General features: G+C 41.0%; 1 protein-coding gene across 5 annotated transcripts in view; it reads right to left on the bottom strand.

Moving 5' to 3' along the window:
• DPYS (dihydropyrimidinase) overlaps window positions 1–16,853 on the bottom strand; it is a 121,236-nt gene that overhangs the window by 55,162 nt on the left and 49,221 nt on the right. For all 5 annotated transcript variants that reach the window (XM_043483691.1, XM_043483692.1, XM_043483690.1 and 2 more), the window contains one exon: window positions 14,401–14,543. In XM_043483691.1, the coding sequence (XP_043339626.1) occupies window positions 14,401–14,543 (143 nt within the window). The remainder of the gene's footprint in view (window positions 1–14,400; window positions 14,544–16,853) is intronic.

The raw sequence follows: 16,853 nt of genomic DNA, 5'->3' as shown, positions 1-16,853 counted from the left end.
ATCCTCACACAAAGACATTCAATAGCTCGTGCTGCCTAAGAGAAAATCTTCTGGACTTAAACTATCACTCAAAGCCCTTGGCAGTTTGGCCAGGACTAATCTTGTCTCCAGCTGCTTGCCCTCTTGACCCCTCTGCCCAGCCCCTTCTGTCTCTTGATTGCCTATTGAATTATCTTTTCCATTTTCCCTCATTTCTCCCAGATTCTTCATCTGGAGGGCTTTACTGCCCCCTGTCTACTCATCCAGATCCTCCCCTCAAGGTGATTCAGTTAGTTCTGCGCCCTCTTCCAAGCCCAGCTCAATCTTCTGTCCTCAGCTCAGGACAATTATTTGAACCATTCATTAGCAGGAATCAAGTGCATGAGACCCTGCCCTCTTCTTGAACTGATGTGTTGAGAGATTATAACTTTCCTCTTCCAAGAGTTACCTTATCCTTCCCCATGTTTATATCTTGTCTGTCCAACCAGAATGCGGCTCTAGATGGCAGTTGTTACACTTTATGTCCCCCACAGCGCTTAGCAATGCCATTTCTTACATCGAGTGAGCATACAATACATGCATGTTTATAGATAACTGGTCTGTCTTTCTCCCCCACCTCCACCGCATAAGGAATTCAGCAACCCTTCTACACAGATGAATGCTCCAATTTTGTGTGTGTGGCTAAACTGCCTTCTCATTTTTCTGCCTCCAGACTCTTAGCTTTTCTTAAATGCCTGGTAGGAGAATAGAACCAACAGCATAGTATAAACACTTCCTTCCCTGGTGGTCAAAAAAAAAAAAAAAAAAGGACAGAATCACACTGGAGGTGGGGTTGGGAAGGGGGACAAGAAGAAAATATTATCACAGAAATGTAAAGAAACAACCTTTAAGAAACTTTGGAGAGGCGAAGAGGATTCCAAATATAGGAAAAGAGAGAAAAGGTAGAGGGGAAAAGGGCTTCACAGAAAAGAAAAAAATCAAATAAGCTGTCTGTGTTAACGTATGGCCAGAGAATGTGCAGAGAGGCCTGGCACAGACACCACGCTCTGCCTGGAGGCACCACTCCTGTGACCCCCTCCAGAAGGCCGCCCTTGACGGGCACGGTGCAGATGGTGGGACGTGTGTCCATGCCTGGGGGGGCCCAGATGCCTGGTCAGCATGCAGCCCCAATTACAGGACCCAAGGCAGGCACAGGGAACTGATGGAAAATTTCCTTCAGGCAACATAATCTCGGCATAAAAAACAATATTGATCCATTTGCCTTCCAGCCAAAGAGAAATCAAGTTAGACAAAGGAAATTAGGCAGTAGGTTTAATGTGACTCCAGCTGCAGCTGCAAAATAAACCTAATGTACCCTGACTCTCCTTCCCCAGCCCGCTCTGCTTTGCACTGGCCACTCTTCTGGGAGGGCACAGAGTTTGCACAGGAGCAGGAAACCTTTTAAATGGAAAATGTCAACTGTCCTCTGGTGTTCAGAGAATCCCCCAGCCAGCAGGATGAGCTAGGAAGTGCAATCCCGGAGCACTGGCAGATTTGCAGGGACCTATATCACTCGCTGGCCAAGCGCACACTTGTCACTGAGGACAATACATGCAATCCGCTTCTCTATAGCCCAGCAAGGAAGCTGTGATCTTGAAGTCTGGGGTGGCCTGCTCTTCATGAACCTATACATATACATGTGTGTATATATATGAATATAAATTTAATCTCAGTTTACATGTGATGAGAGTGGGGGAATCAGGACCAACATGTATGTTTGCGCAAAGTATGTGAGGCTATAACCAGAGTCCCTGATGAATAGGAAACAGTTATATGTCTATGTGGATGTCTCCTGGGTCATTGCTAAGAGTCTATATTTCAAGGATGAGGGATGCAGTTAGAATAACAAAATAGGTACAGGGCCAGGTCTAAAGGTGGATATTTGCTGCATCATCTCAAGGGACAAGAAGTGATCCTGAGCCCAAGTTGTCTAACTCCACTTCCTCCCACCCACACCGCAACACCACATTCTGTCCCACTCTGCTAGTGAGGGCTGATCCCTGGAATGTCACACTCACAGTTCAGAAAACAATAACTGTAGCAAAAAAAGCAAAAGCCACCACCTCTCCACTAGCCTTGCCCCTGCTCCACCTACCCCCGAGTAAAGAGTGGGATTATGTCTTACTTTTGTCTTCAGCTGCCTACTGTGGTCTTCTACACATGACTTATTGGAAAAGACCCTGATGCTGGGAAAGATTGAGGACAGGAGGGGAAGGAAGTGGCAGAGGATGAGATGGTTGGGTGGCATTACCAACTCAATGGACATGAGTTTGAGCAAACTCTGGGAAACAGTGAAGGACAGAGAAGCCTGGCGTGCTGCAGTCTATGGAGTCGCAAGGAGTGAGACAAGGACTTAGCGACTGAACAACAAAAAAGGGGTCCAATATACCATTCTTAATGACTGAATAAATGAATGTGGGACAAGACGAAATGTACAACAGACAAATGGAAAGTTCTGCATTTACTTACAAAGAATCATGCAATTTTATATCTTTCTACTCGCAAAAATTTGACAGCATTTGATATAAAACAAATCAGGGACTAGATGGATGTCCTATAGGAACTCTCCCAGTGTACCAAGGATGGACACAGTGTCTGAAATAGTGAAAGACTGGAAAAAACCTAAACATCCACCAGCATTGGAACATATATAATCAATCATGCTATATTCATAAAACAGAATATGATACAGCAGTGGAAATGAGTGAAGCACCTACGCATTTCAACACAGATGAGTGCCATAAACATAATACTGAGAAAGTGGCACAATGATAAATGTGGTACAATTCACATAAAGCCAAAAATACACAAAATACATATATTGTGCATATGCTGTGTTTGGGAATGCACTTATGTATTGCACAAATAGAAATAATGCATGGAAGCAATAAACATCAAATCCAGGATTCAAGTAGCTACTGGGGGGAGGGGAGAGATGGGTTTGGGAAGGTTAATACACAAGTGTTAATTGCATTGTTCTTTGTACCTTTTGTTTATGTTAAATATTGTGTCTTTGAAGGATTATGGACGTTGTAAATTACTATCTGTTCAAGGGGACTTAAGAGTGTGGGACCAAAAACAACCATTCAGTATAATCTTATCATCTTAACATAAATATTAATACCAGAGAAGGCCCTACACAAGTTTCTACATTATTGACTGAATAAATGTGATAAGATATTAAAACTCCATATAATTGCTCATATTTCACATTTTTAATCTTCAAATGGCAATTTCATAAGGTATTGGGTCAGCCAAAAGATTAGTTTGGCTTTTACTGTAAAATGTTATGGAAGAAATCGAATGAACCTTTTGGTCACCCCAATATATTCTAGAAAAATGTCATAAAGGTAATGAAGAGTTCTTTACTTAGTTATAAAAACAGTCATCTTCATAAGTTCCTGCTCTGGTGGTATTACCACCTGGTGGAAAGTCAGATCCAGTTCTAGGACTTGCATCTTTGTAGGATATGGACAGGTGTCTGTCAAGAGAAGGGTGAGCAGAAGTGTGCCCAGGATGTTGGGATTCTGCTAATTATGGTCCTCAGGATCCACTGAGGGATCTGAGGATGATTATCTGGTGATGGGATGACTTATTGGAGCCAATATCTTCAAATGTTTGATTGAATGAATGAATGAATGGACTATTATCTGAGAGTGTAGAAACATTCCTTATAGCTTCAGAGGCCAAACATGTTAGGAGCTGGAAGGAGGTAGTTTTTAATGCAACCAAAGTAAGAACATCCTAACAATTAAAACCATCCCAGGAAAGACTAAACACTTTGGTTAGGTAGTAAGTTCCCTAAAATGAGTAGTAATCAAACAGGGCTATAGAGAACTCGTTTGGGGAGTTTATTGGATTTTGAGTTCCAAAGTCTTCTCATGCACTCTGAGAACCTCTGCTGCTCAGACCTGAGCATCAGAAGTCCCTGAAGGGCTTGTGAAAACACAGGTTGCTGGGCTCCACATGTAGTTTTTGAGACAGTAGGCCCCAGGAGGTACCTGAGAATCTGCATTTCTAATAAATTCCCAGATGATTCTGATGCTGCTGGTCCAGGGACCACCCTTTGAGGACCCCAGCTCTTGGAAAAAAAAAAAAAAAGGTAAATCAGCTTACATTAAGGTCTGTGTGTGGGGGGGAGGGGGTTGAGTTTTGTTCAAGCCATTAAAATAACTTCCTAAATGACTCACTGCTTCCAAATAGACTTCCACTGTGATCATCTTCCACAGAGAACAATGCACTGTTACCGAGGCTTTCTCTGAAGGCCTTTGTAGGAAGCTAAGGCTCTTGGCTGTGCTTTAAGAGCATAAGGACCCTGGGGTTCTTTGCAGGTACTGATATTAAATTTCCTTCCACCCATTTTCACTCTATCTCCTGACCCCTCCATAACCAAGGGCCCATGTTTTTAAAATAACTAACCAGAATTAGGGGTGAGTCTGTGACCAAAACACAGAATCATTTAACCCGCAAGAGAATCCAATCTGGCTTAAGCCACATTCATGGCCAGGCTAGGTCTGGCAATGCTACTGGTCCTTGACTCTGAATGTCTCCTTGTCAAGCACTGCCTTGGGGAAGGAGAAGACAGAAGTGCCAAGAATCTTTCTTTTTTTCCAACTCAGATGGGAAAATGTAAAACCTGGATCTTGAACCTGTTTCAGGAACAGATAAACAAGGTCCAACCAAAAATTTAAAGTCACATTTATTCACTGGCCCAAGACAATTAATATCTGGTTTAATCACTCAGTAAATAACTACTGAAGTTCTATGTATTCCCGCAACTGTTTTGGTACCTAGGGATATAGCTGTAAATAAGACAGGCAAATGCCAAAGACAGAAAAATGTATAATATATGTGTGGTAGGAAGAAAAATATAGCAGGTGTTTAGTTAGAGAAGACTATGCCTTTCATACAACTACCTCCCCTTGGTGCTTATTTTTTGCCCAAATCCTAATGCTGAAAATAAACTGCTTACTCTGGCAAAGGCAAACCATCAGTGATAGAATGGGTTACTGGGATCTGTTTCTAAGCTGCTTTTCTTTTATAATTTGAAAAAAATGCAGTTATTAGTAGTGAAGTCCTTGGAAATCATTTCTAGTTCACTTGAAAGGTTCAGTTGCATAAGAACATGTTTAAATAAACAACCTGGAATAAATAGTGGTGAAAATTTTACCCATATGTAATCAGGAAGCTAGCTTTTCTCACTCATAGCCCAAAACTGTTTTAAAAGCAAATATCTTCTGAAGGTCACAAAGTGGATCTTAGCAGATTGTTGAAACTGTTTCACTGCAAATAATCTCTTAAAGGAGTCAGCTCCGGGAGCACATGAGTTCTGATTTAATCATGTTATCTTAGCCAAAAGACTCCATCTAAGTGTCGTCATTTTGGTCCTTCTTGCTGCAAGTTGCAGGTGTGTAAGAAACACAAGAGATTGAGCTTTCTCATGATTTTAGTATAATTTCATATAATTTTAGTACTGTATGGTATATGATCTCATATAACTTTAGTACTGTTTGGTCTGCTTTTGAATCATAATTATAGTTAACAATAGCTCCCACTTATTTAATCAATTGACCATCTACTGCCACTGACTACCTACAATTACTGAACACCTACTGTATGCCAGGCACTACTGAACATTAATTATGTATGGAGCATTTCAGATAGTTTGTTTTTTATTTGGTTTATTATTCCAAGCATTTTATGTACACTGTCTTAAAGACAACAGTGCTATGAGATTAGATATCATCATCATCCCTATTTTACAAATAAAGAGACTGAAATTCGGAAAAACAAAATAACATTCCCAAGGTCACACCCAGAGAGTATGTGGTAGACAGAGGAGCAACTGAACCGCCAAGGCTTCTCTTTACAATCTTGTTCTGCTCCTGCCCCAGCAGGTAGGCTAGATTTTATGTGGGTTAGCAAAAGTCTTTTATTCCTCGAGATACTTTGCTATCATTTGACAGAGAATTGTCGTAATTGCTCTATAAATCTATGGTAAATCTACTATGTGGTGGGTGCTCGGATAGCTGTGCAAAAGCAGAGGCTGGACAACCTTCACCGGAAGCCATGTTGCCCCCATGAACGTCTGCAAGGCAACACGGTGAAAAATCATGGCGTAAATCATCCTCGTTTCCTGTCGCCCATCTGGTACAAGGCTTGGCTCTCTCTTCCCTCCTCCCACAGGATGTGTGCTGCGATAGTGTGGGTTTGGGGACTAGAGGAGGCGTGAGTTATAAACAGTCTTAGAAACAGGCATTAAAAGCAGAGCCTTCAGGCTGACCAGCGTTTACAAGCACAGACGCGGTAGCTGTGTCTGTGTGTCTGTGAGTGTGTGCTACTGTGTGGGCATGCTGACGCTTCTTTTGAGAAGGAAGGTCATAGTGTATACAAATTAGTTAAATGGTACACAGTGTGCAACTTCAAGGGGAAATGCCCAGTAGCTTCCATGAAATAGTCACTGGCAACAGAGCTGTAATAATCAACCACAGTCACCACCCTTTACCAAAGGGCACCTTACTCCCTATTTTTTGTTTTTCCCCGAGTCCCACAATCCCCATTGCCCAAGGATGAAATCATCATTCTTATCCTGCTTTCTTTCACACCCAAGGCCCTCTCTAGATCCAGGAGGGCACTTTCTTAAGCTGCAAGTCATTACTCTTCTCTGAATATAGTTAAATTCATTTATCTCTATCTTCAATGAGAAAGGGAAGGAAATTAAGCAGGAAAGACAGCACAATGCCTTCAAGAATGGCATATTCAAGGTCAAAACCTGCAATAATTGAGTTAGAAAAATAATACACACAAATAACTGTGAGCAAAGTATGCCTGTTTTGCAAAACACAGTCCAGCCTAGGAGTCTTCATGAAATGTTCCAGCGCACACAATGTGTTGGCTGTGTGTTTGTGTGCTTGAGATTCTGTGAGATACCCTGCAGCTCATAAATACTGAAAAGGGACAGTTGCCATAGTAACTAAGTGCTATTTAATGAATACAGAAGAACGGAAGCTCATAGGATAGTCTTAAACTGCCAGAACGTGAGTTACTGATGCTGCTATGGGCTTGCAAGTAACTTACATGCCATCTTCACTAGTAAGGTTTTTAACAAGTTGGCCAATTTGACTGGTCTCTGTCTTCGTGATACTGACAGATTTTGTCTTGACATCACATGAAAATCACACTCTTGATTTCGTCCTTCTGATTCTAAGTTCTAAGATATCCTGCAGAAATGGGCCAAACATTTAGATTGGCAACATGTCCTTAAATTCGAAGCTCTGACTCAAGTTGTGACGTCTTAGGACACATACCTCTGTCACAAGCAATAGACCCTGGCTCCATGGGCCGTCACGCTGCATACAGCAGACTCTTTTTTACTTCCAAAAAAGGTGAATGCTCCATATGCACGAAATGCAGTTTGTTTTGAATGTGCACAGAATAGCACAGAAGAGCTATTGCACTTGATTTTTGCAGAAATTTTTACAGGCTAGCAACGTCTTAGGTAATCTTTCATCAGGATGTCCAAACCTTCTCTACAGACTCCCACTGCCAATCCTGTCTCACCATCCATCACCACATGTCAGATTCCTCACTCTGGAATCATCTGGCTTTTTACAGGTTTAAAAGAAAAAAAAAGCCTGGTGTACTGCTTTTCTTTCTCCTCATCTCCCTCAGTCACTAATGCAACCCATTTTTAAGGTTACAGATTGTGTTGCAAGCATACTTACCTCACATGCCATTAAAAAGTAATGAGAATTAAAAAAAGAAAAAAGAAAGAAAGGAAAACATCTATGTACCATGAAGCCAAAAATCATTAGCAAGTGCATCCATCCTCCAGGGGCTGGTTTTTTCTTGCATAACCAGCAGCTAGATTGGCCTCCTTTGGGCCCCTAGCTCAGGGTGGGCTGTGCGCGCCCCCTTCAGGTTCTTGGGTGAAATGCACATTGCTCCCATTTGACATAGTTGGGCGATTGCTTTTGCTAAAACCTTTCGGGAAATTTGGAAGAAGATTCTGTCCAATCTCTAATGGTGTGGTCAGACAGAAAGCTTTCACATCACCAGCCTTCAGATAATAATAAACTCATGTAAAATCATCCCTTTTTATAAAGGGATATGTTGAAAAGAAAAAAAAAATCTATAGATACATCTGTTTGTTCATTTAATTAAATAATGCTTCCCCACTAGATAAGCTCTATTTAAAACTGCCTCTATCTGTAATAAACAAAATTAAAACTGGAAGAGAGGCAGCCCATGGCCTCCTCATCCTTCTGCTCCCTTCCACATCTTGAACCTGTTCTTTCTGCCTTGTAACCCCAAAGCTTAACTGCCTCCACCCAGACAGACCCTCCTATCCATGCCTTGGTTTGTCTGACCTCCATGTCTTGACTCAGGTCAGAGGCTTCCCTGGTGGCTCAGACGGTAAAGAATCTGCCTGCCATACGGGAGACTAGAGTTCGATCCCTGGGTCAGGAAGATCAGGTTGAAAAGGAAATGGCAACCCACTCCAGTATTCTTGCCTGGAGAATTCCACGGACAGAGGAGCCTGGCAGGCTGCAGTCCATGGGGTCACAAAGAGTTGGACGTGACTAAGCAAATAACACACACTCAGGATTAGAAGTCTCATCTTCTCTCCTCTCTTAATGGTGGGCCTTAAAGGTCTTTTGCCAATGGCAGCACTAATAGAAGAAGGATCTTTCTTTCTCTGAACTTCAGTGGTGCCTTGTTGCCTAGCATGTGATATTCTTAACACATTCCTTCTGAAACTGAGACTATTCGACTTTATCTCTTATCTCCTCTCTGTAGACAGTCAGCTTCCCAAAGGCAGTGCCTGGCTCTTGTATAACCTTGACCCTCATGCCTGTCTCTCGGGGCTGCTCCTTGCTGAGTGACTGCGTGAATCAGAACCAGGAAGATAGCTCTCTGTTAACTTCATTTTCTTTTCCTGTTTATTATAAGAGTTGCTTAAAAAGCTCATTGCTTCCCAACCTCAAAATAAAGGGGACACAATGAAAAGAAGACCCGTAAAGCAGTTCTTCCTCCTTTGCTCAGAAAATCCTTTGTCCTTTCTTCATCTTCACTCATTCATTCTCTCAACAATTATTTATTGATTCTTGTGAGGAAATAATGTTCTCCTCACTTTTCCTCTCATTTTAATCTTTGCTGAAGAAAATCTTTCCCATTTTCCTCACCAGCCCTGGGATCAAACCGGGTCTCCTGAATTGCAGGCAGATTGTTTACCGTCTAGCCACCAGGGGAGCCCCTCAAAAACCAGAGAGAATTGAAAACACTCGAGTGTTGACTGTCTTGTCTAATTCCTAGCCGTGTGGACGGCCATAGGCAGGCCAGTCCCTGCAGATCTTCTCTTTAACCCTTCCCCTGGATAGCTCCCGTGGTATCAGCCTTAGGAGTCTCCTTGGTTCTTACAATGTCTGAGAACACCACCAGCTCAGGTGTAAAGCATTGTCTTCCTTAGACAACTGGACAAAGAAAAACGACCTGAACTCAAGGTTGTGAATAATGCACTTCCTTTACTTACACATATATTGTTGCTTGGAAGATATTTATAGGCTGTGATTATGTCTCTTTGAGTCATGTTTTTAGACTATATAAATTTAGACCACTTTCTCACCAGTGTTAGCTACTGATCTCTGTAACATTCTTTGTCCTTCCTTTCCTATTCACTTGTTTCAGAATAGCCTGTAATGATCCAGATGTTAAGTTCTTATTCTTTTTAAAGATCTATATATTACTTGCTTAATTTCCCTAATTTCTAGCCTAAAATAACTAACTTAAGGTCAAGCCAAAAAGCCTCTGTGCTTTTAAGTTTCTCTCTACCACTTTTTTTCATCAGTTCTCTAGTATTTCTTATATAATACCTGTCCTTCACTTTATAACAATAATGATAACAGAAAATTAAATATTCACATTTTTATATACGTGCCTTTTGGGGAGAGGTTACATACTGGCCTTTGATTACTAGTTCTGAGTCTTCTCTCTTGATGTCTGCTTATTGTATATAACTAAGGGCTAAGCATAATGAAAACCAGCACAGCCTGAGAGCCTGCTGTGTAGGTCTGGTCCTAGCTCACCAATGCTAAGCTGCAGAAGCCAGGCATATCATTTAAGGTCTCTAAATGTCCACTCTCTCATCTGTAAATGAGATATGAATAATAATTATTAGATTATTATTACTTCAGATTTTTTTTAAGAATCATATAAGAAATGTAAAAATGTTTTAGAACCTAAGAAAGTGTTACATAAAAATAAGATATGTATTACTATGGTTATTTTACATATATCTAGTTTGGCTGGTGTCATTCTTTGCAATACTCTTTCACTGTTAGGTGTTCTCAGCTATTTTGCCTGTGGTGACCAGGGAGGCAGATGAACTATTGGGTTCTATTTCTCTGACTCTCAGAGTCTTAAAAAAAAAAAAACCACAAAAACTTTTCTTATTTTAATGTCCTTTTGAAACACAGAGAAATGTTATCTTTACTTGGCAGGATATACTGAAATGATCTAGCTCTCTTTGGATTTCTTTGACTTGTATCTTACTTCTCCAGCCCTTTAAGAGTTTTCTCTAATCCACAGTCAGAATTTTTTGCACTATCATTATTCATCTTTTTCAATGTGAAAACTGCAGAATGTGAGAAATGGGGTTGAATGGTGGTTGAAGAGGAGACTCCATGAATAATGAATCTGGAAGAATATAGGCATACCTTGGAGAGAGGGCAGGTTTGGTTCCAGAGCACTGGAATAAAGCGATTATCACAATGAAGCAAGTCATATGAATTTTTTGGTTTCCCAGGGCAAATAAAAGTCATGACAATATTGCATTGTAGTCTATTAAGTGTGCAATAGCATTATGTCTAAAGAAACACTACGCATACCTTAATGAAAAATTATTTTATTGCTAAAAAAGGCTAACCATCATATGCTGCTCCTGCTTCTGCTGCTAAGTCGCTTCAGTCGTGTCCAACTCTGTGCGACCCCATAGATAGCAGCCCACCAGGCTCCCCCGTCCCTGGGATTCTCCAGGTAAGAACACTGGAGTGGGTTGCCATTTCCTTCTCCAATGCATCAAAGTGAAAAGTGAAAGTGAATTCGCTCAGTCATGTCTGACTCCTCGTGACCCCATGGGCTGCAGCCCACCAGGCTCCTCTGCCCATGGGATTTTCCAGGCAAGAGTACTGGAGTGGGTTGCCATTGCCTTCTCCAAACCATCATCTGAGCCTTCAGCAAAGTCCTAATCTTTTGGCTGATGGAGGGTCTTGCTTGGATGTTGATGGCTGCTGGCTGATCAGGATGGTGGTTGCTGAAGGCTGTGGCAGCTGCAGCAATTTCCTTTTTATTATTGTTTATTTATTTTTGGTTGTGTTGGATCTCCTCTGCTCCACGTGGGCTTTCTCTAGGCAAGTGAGCTTCTTGTCGTGGTGGCTTCTCTTGTTGCAGAGCATGGGCTCTGGGGCGTGCAGGCTTCAGTAGCTGTGGTGCATGGGTTTAGCTGCCCCACAACATGTGGAATCTTCCCTGACCAGGTATGGAACCCGTGTCCCCTGCGTTAGATTCTTAACCACTGGACCACAAGAGAAGTCTGGAAATTGTCTTAAAATCAGACAACAATAAAGTTTGTTGCAATGATTGGCTCTTCCTTTCATGAAAAAAATGTCTGCAGCATGCAATACTGTTTGATGGCATTTTTACCTACAGCAGAACTTTTTTCAAAATTGGAGTCAATCCTCTCAAACCCGGTCTCTGCTTTATCAACTAAGCTTATAGAATATTCTAAATCCTTTGTTGTCATTTCAACACCTTCATAGTAACTTCATCTTAAGAAACCACTCTCTTTGCTCGCTCATGAGAAACTACTTTCCATCCATGAGATGGCAGCAATTAATTCATAACCTCAGGTTTCTAACTCTAGTTCTCTTGCTATCCCCACTACATGTACAGTTACTTTCTCCTCTGAAGTCTTGATTCCCTCAAAGCCATCCAAGAGGGTTGGAATCAACTTCTTCCCAATTCCTGTGAATGTTGATATTTTGACCACTTCCCATGAATCACAAATGTTCTTAACAGCATCTAGAATGGTAAATCCTTTCCAAAAGATTTTCAACTGACTTCCCGGATCCATCAGAGGAATCACTATCTAGGGCAACCATAGCCTCACCAAATGTATTGCTTAAACAATAAGATGTGAAAGTTGGAATTATTCCTGACCAATGGGCTGCAGAATGGATGTTGGATTAGCAGGCATGAAAACAACATGAGTCTCCATCAGAGCTTTTGGGTCACCAGGTGCAGTCACATTTCAAAAGGAATTTTTTTTTTTTTTCCTGAGAAACAGGTCTCATCAGCGGACTGAAAATACTCAGCAAACAGATGTACTGTCATCCAGACTTTGTTCGTCCATTTATAGAGTACAAGCAGACTAGGTTTAGCATAATTTTTAAGGGCCCTAGGATTTTCAGAATGGTAAATGAGCACTGGCTTCTACTTAAAGTCACCAGCTGCATTAGCCCCTAATAAGAGAGTCAGCCTGTCCTTCGTAGCTTTGAAGCCAGGCACTGACCTCTCACTAGCTATGAAAGTCCTAGGCGGTATCTTCTTCTGATATTAGGAATACTTCATGCATTTTCATTTACACTGACAATCTGTTGTGGGGTGTAGCCATCTTCATGAAATATTTTTGCTAGATTCTCTGGATAACTTGCTGTGGTTTCTACGTCAGCACTTGCTGCTTCACCTTGCACTTTTTTCCTGAAACTTCATGAACAAATCGTTGCTAACTTCAAACTATGAATATTCTTCTGCAGTTTCCTCACACCTCTCAGACTTCACAGAATTGAAGACAGGTAAAGCTCTGGATTAGGCTTTGGCTTAAGGGACTGTTATGGCTGGTCTGATCATCTATCCAGACCACTAAAACTTTCTTCATATCAGCAACAAGGCTGTTTCACTTTCTCATCATTCATGTGTTCACTGGAGGAGCACTCTTAATTTCCTTCAGGAACTTTTTCTTTGCTTTCCCCACTTGGCTAGCTGTTTGATGCATGAGGCCTATCTTTCAGCCTATCTCAGCTTTCAGCGTGCCTTCCTCACTAATCTTAATCATTTTGAGCTTCTGATTTAAAGTGGGAGACATGACACTGTTCCCTTTCCTTGAGCACTTAGAGGCTGCTGTAGGGTTATTAACTGGCTTAATTTCAATGCTGTTGTGTTACAGGGAATGGGAGGTGCAAGAAGAGAGGGAGATACAAGCGAATGGCCATCTAGCAGTGAGAGCACACACAATTTCTGTCAAGTTCATCGTCTTACATGGGCTCAGTTCAGCCCCAAACAATTACAACAGTAACATCAAAGATCACTGATCAGCATAACTGATATAATAACAATGAAAAAGTTTGAAACATTGCAAGAATGACCAAAATACAATGCAGAGACACTAACTGAGCAAATACTGTTGGGAAAATGGAGCCAACAGACGTGCTCCAAGCAGGTTTGCCACAATCCCTCAATTAGTTAAAAACACGCTGTCTGAAGTCCAATAAAACAGGGTCTGTTCGCGTAGACTTTTGTTTTCCACAACATAAAACCTTTAGACAAATGTCTCTTTGGTAATAGTAGACAGATTTACCTATCCCCATTTACACATACACATGTGCATCCACACTCACTTGTGCACACACACATGCAATGTGAAAGTATGTGGAGTTTTCTCTATTAACAGCTGCAGAGCTTATGAAAAACACAACCAGGATGCAGATGTCGTCTGCATCAACATCCTATCAGGAGAAATTAACAAAGCTTCAGCCTCTACCGAACGCTTTTCTGAGTTGGTAGAATTGGCCAAACCTGCAATACTAACATAGAATTATGGAAATTGGAAACAAAAAGCCGGCATCTACTGGGAATGACAGGCTCAAGATGAACTCAGCTGGAAAATTTGGCTAACTAAAAGTGACATCCTTTGTGCTGGAATTTTTCTATCTGAAAGCTTGAAAAAGGCTATAATTATTTCCAGTTTTCAATGCAACCCTTTTTAAACTAAGCCTTTCCTTTTCTTCACGGCTCTGTACCTTTCCTCCCTGTGAACTCAGGCGCTTGCCAAGCACTGAATTGGGAAATTCATATTGGTTTTATACACATATGCATTTCCACAGAAGGTAAGCAACACAACTTTTGCATCTTCTATGCCAAGGAGAACAAAAGAATGTTTGTACAGTCAAATCTGTACCCTGTACACAGGCTCAGATTATAATACCTGAGCCTGCCTAAATAAATCACCTAAGAAGAAATGGCTGATTAAGGCCAATGAATAATTTCTTTGCAAGTTAGTGCTTTTTCTCCATGGAGAAGCCAAGTAATACAAAACCTTAGGCTTACCTTGTGGCTTTTGGGTCCCAAATCACAATGTCAGCATCTGAGCCCACAGCTATTCTTCCTTTGCTTGGATAGAGGTTAAAGATTTTAGCTGCGTTTGTGCTGGTAACTGCCACAAACCGGTTTTCATCCATCTTGCCACTGTGCTGTAAAACAATGCAAGGAAGAAAATACATTTCTTTTTCTGATGAATCATAAAACACTAAAAATCTCCTATCAATAAAAGTAGGAGACTTGTATCTCTTAGAACCAAATAGAACCACACCTAATTTTGTATACTGTGAGGCCAAACACATCTGTGAATACTGATAAATCTTAAACAGTCATAGTGACAATGATGGGGATGAATGAGGTTAAATATGGAAACCTGAAAGGAACTTTTCAAAAATCTATTAGCTTAACAAAACACCTGCACAAATTTTTCCCATTCTTCCCAGAATCAGAGAAAAGAGCTAAATGTTGGTAACAGTACTTTCAGTTTTTTTACTTCCACCGCCTACTACATTTATGATCTGGATTATTTATTGCAGACCTAAGATTTATAGATAAGATTTATAAGACAATCATGTAGATATTATATAGAACACTATAGAATTAAAATAAGATAGGCCTATAAGTCTGGTGACAACACTTTTAAAAAAGAAGAAAAATCAGCCGAGAGGTTCAGTTTTTGCACTACTAAAATCTACGTGAACCAACAGTCATGGACAGTCTGCTGCAAGAGACTTTAATATGGACAAACTTCAGTGGGATGTGATCCCTCTAAAATGATTTTTTTTTTAAATGTTGAGAGTTTATTCCTATACACACTTATATGGCAAGAGCATCCTTAAGGTCTATTTAATTATCAAAGGTTCTCTGCCTAAAAAATAAATAAATAAAACTTTAGGAACCACACCCTGAAAGTAACATTCCCATAAATAAATCATCCTAAAATTTCAGAAAATAACATAGATTCCTGTATGTTATGAAGAAATCTCCGATCACTTTAGATCCACTTATACACTTTAAGATCATGGCATCAGATCCCATCACTTCAGGGCAAATAGATGGGGAAACAGTGGAAACAGTGGCTGACTGTATTTTTTTTTTTTTTTTGGCTCCAAAATCACTGCAGATGGTGATTGCAGCCATGAAATTAAAAGACACTACACCTTGGAAGGAAAGTTATGACCAACCTAGACAGCATATTAAAAAGCAGAGACATTACTTTGCCAACAAAGGTCTGTCTAGTCAAGGCTACGGTTTTTCCAGTAGTCATCTGTGGATGTGAGAGTTGGACTATAAAGAAGGCTGAGTGCAGAAGAATTGATGCTTTTGAACTGTGGTGTTGGAGAAGACTCTTGAGAGTCCCTTGGACTTCAAGGAGATCCAACCAGTCCATCCTAAAGGAGATCAGTCCTGGGTGTTCGTTGGAAGGACTGATGTTGAAGCTGAAACTCCAATACTTTGGCCACCTCATGCAAAGAGCTGACTCACTGGAAAAGACCCTGATGCTGGGAAAGATTGAGGGCAGGAGGAGAAAGGGATGACAGAGGATGAGATGGTTGGATGGCATCACCAACTCAATGGACATGAGTTTGGGTAAACTCCGGGAGTTGGTGATGGACAGGGAGGCCTGGTGTGCTGCGGTTCATGGGGTTGCAAAGAGTCGGACACGACTGAGTGACTGAACTAACTAACTAATACACTTTATATATTATGAAAATCTGCTGTAATGAAGTTACTCAGTGTAGTTAACACAAATTCAAAGTGAAAGGTTGGACTGTTGTTATCAAGAAAGTCTAAGCAAGGAGAAAGAGAAGGAAAGCCGTCTGGGATGATTAGAGTTAAGGTAGAGGTAAAAGGGGGTGGAGAGGACAAATGGCAGAAGATAGGGCCGTAGAGATGTTTTGAAGATCCTTACATGTGAATGAATTGTTCAAATATCATCCAAGAAGTAATGCAGAAAATGAAAGGGTTTTAGGGAAGAAAGTAGCATGACTATACCCTGGTGTTTGAAATGCAATGGTGGTCCTAGAGTATAGGATAGATTGTAGCAGCCAGAGAGTGGAAACAGGGACACCAGCTGTGAGACTACCATGATGGTCCAAACAAGACATGGGACTCCAAGTAGAATGGTAGAGATGAAGGTGGAAATAAGGAGGCAAAAAAAATAAAGAGGCAAAAAAAAAAAAAATTAGAGCTGGCAGTGAGTGGTATGTGCAAGGGATTCTGGGTGTAGATGTGATTATTCCTTTTCTTTTTTTCTTTTTTAAAATTTTTTGGCTGTATCATACTTAGCACGTGGAATCTCAGTTCCCTGACCAGGGATTGAACCCATACCCCTTATATCAGAAGCTCGGAATCTTAACAACTAGATCACCAAGGAAGTTCAGACATGTGATTACTACATCGTTGAAGGGAGGGGTTCTGAAAGATGGATGGGAATGACATGCCAACGGGGACCTCAGGTC

This window comes from Cervus canadensis, chromosome 12 (genome assembly GCF_019320065.1).
Source record: "Cervus canadensis isolate Bull #8, Minnesota chromosome 12, ASM1932006v1, whole genome shotgun sequence".
Taxonomy (NCBI): domain Eukaryota; kingdom Metazoa; phylum Chordata; class Mammalia; order Artiodactyla; family Cervidae; genus Cervus; species Cervus canadensis.
Note: the sequence above shows the minus strand (reverse complement) of the source record. Positions and strands in the feature narration are given on the sequence as shown.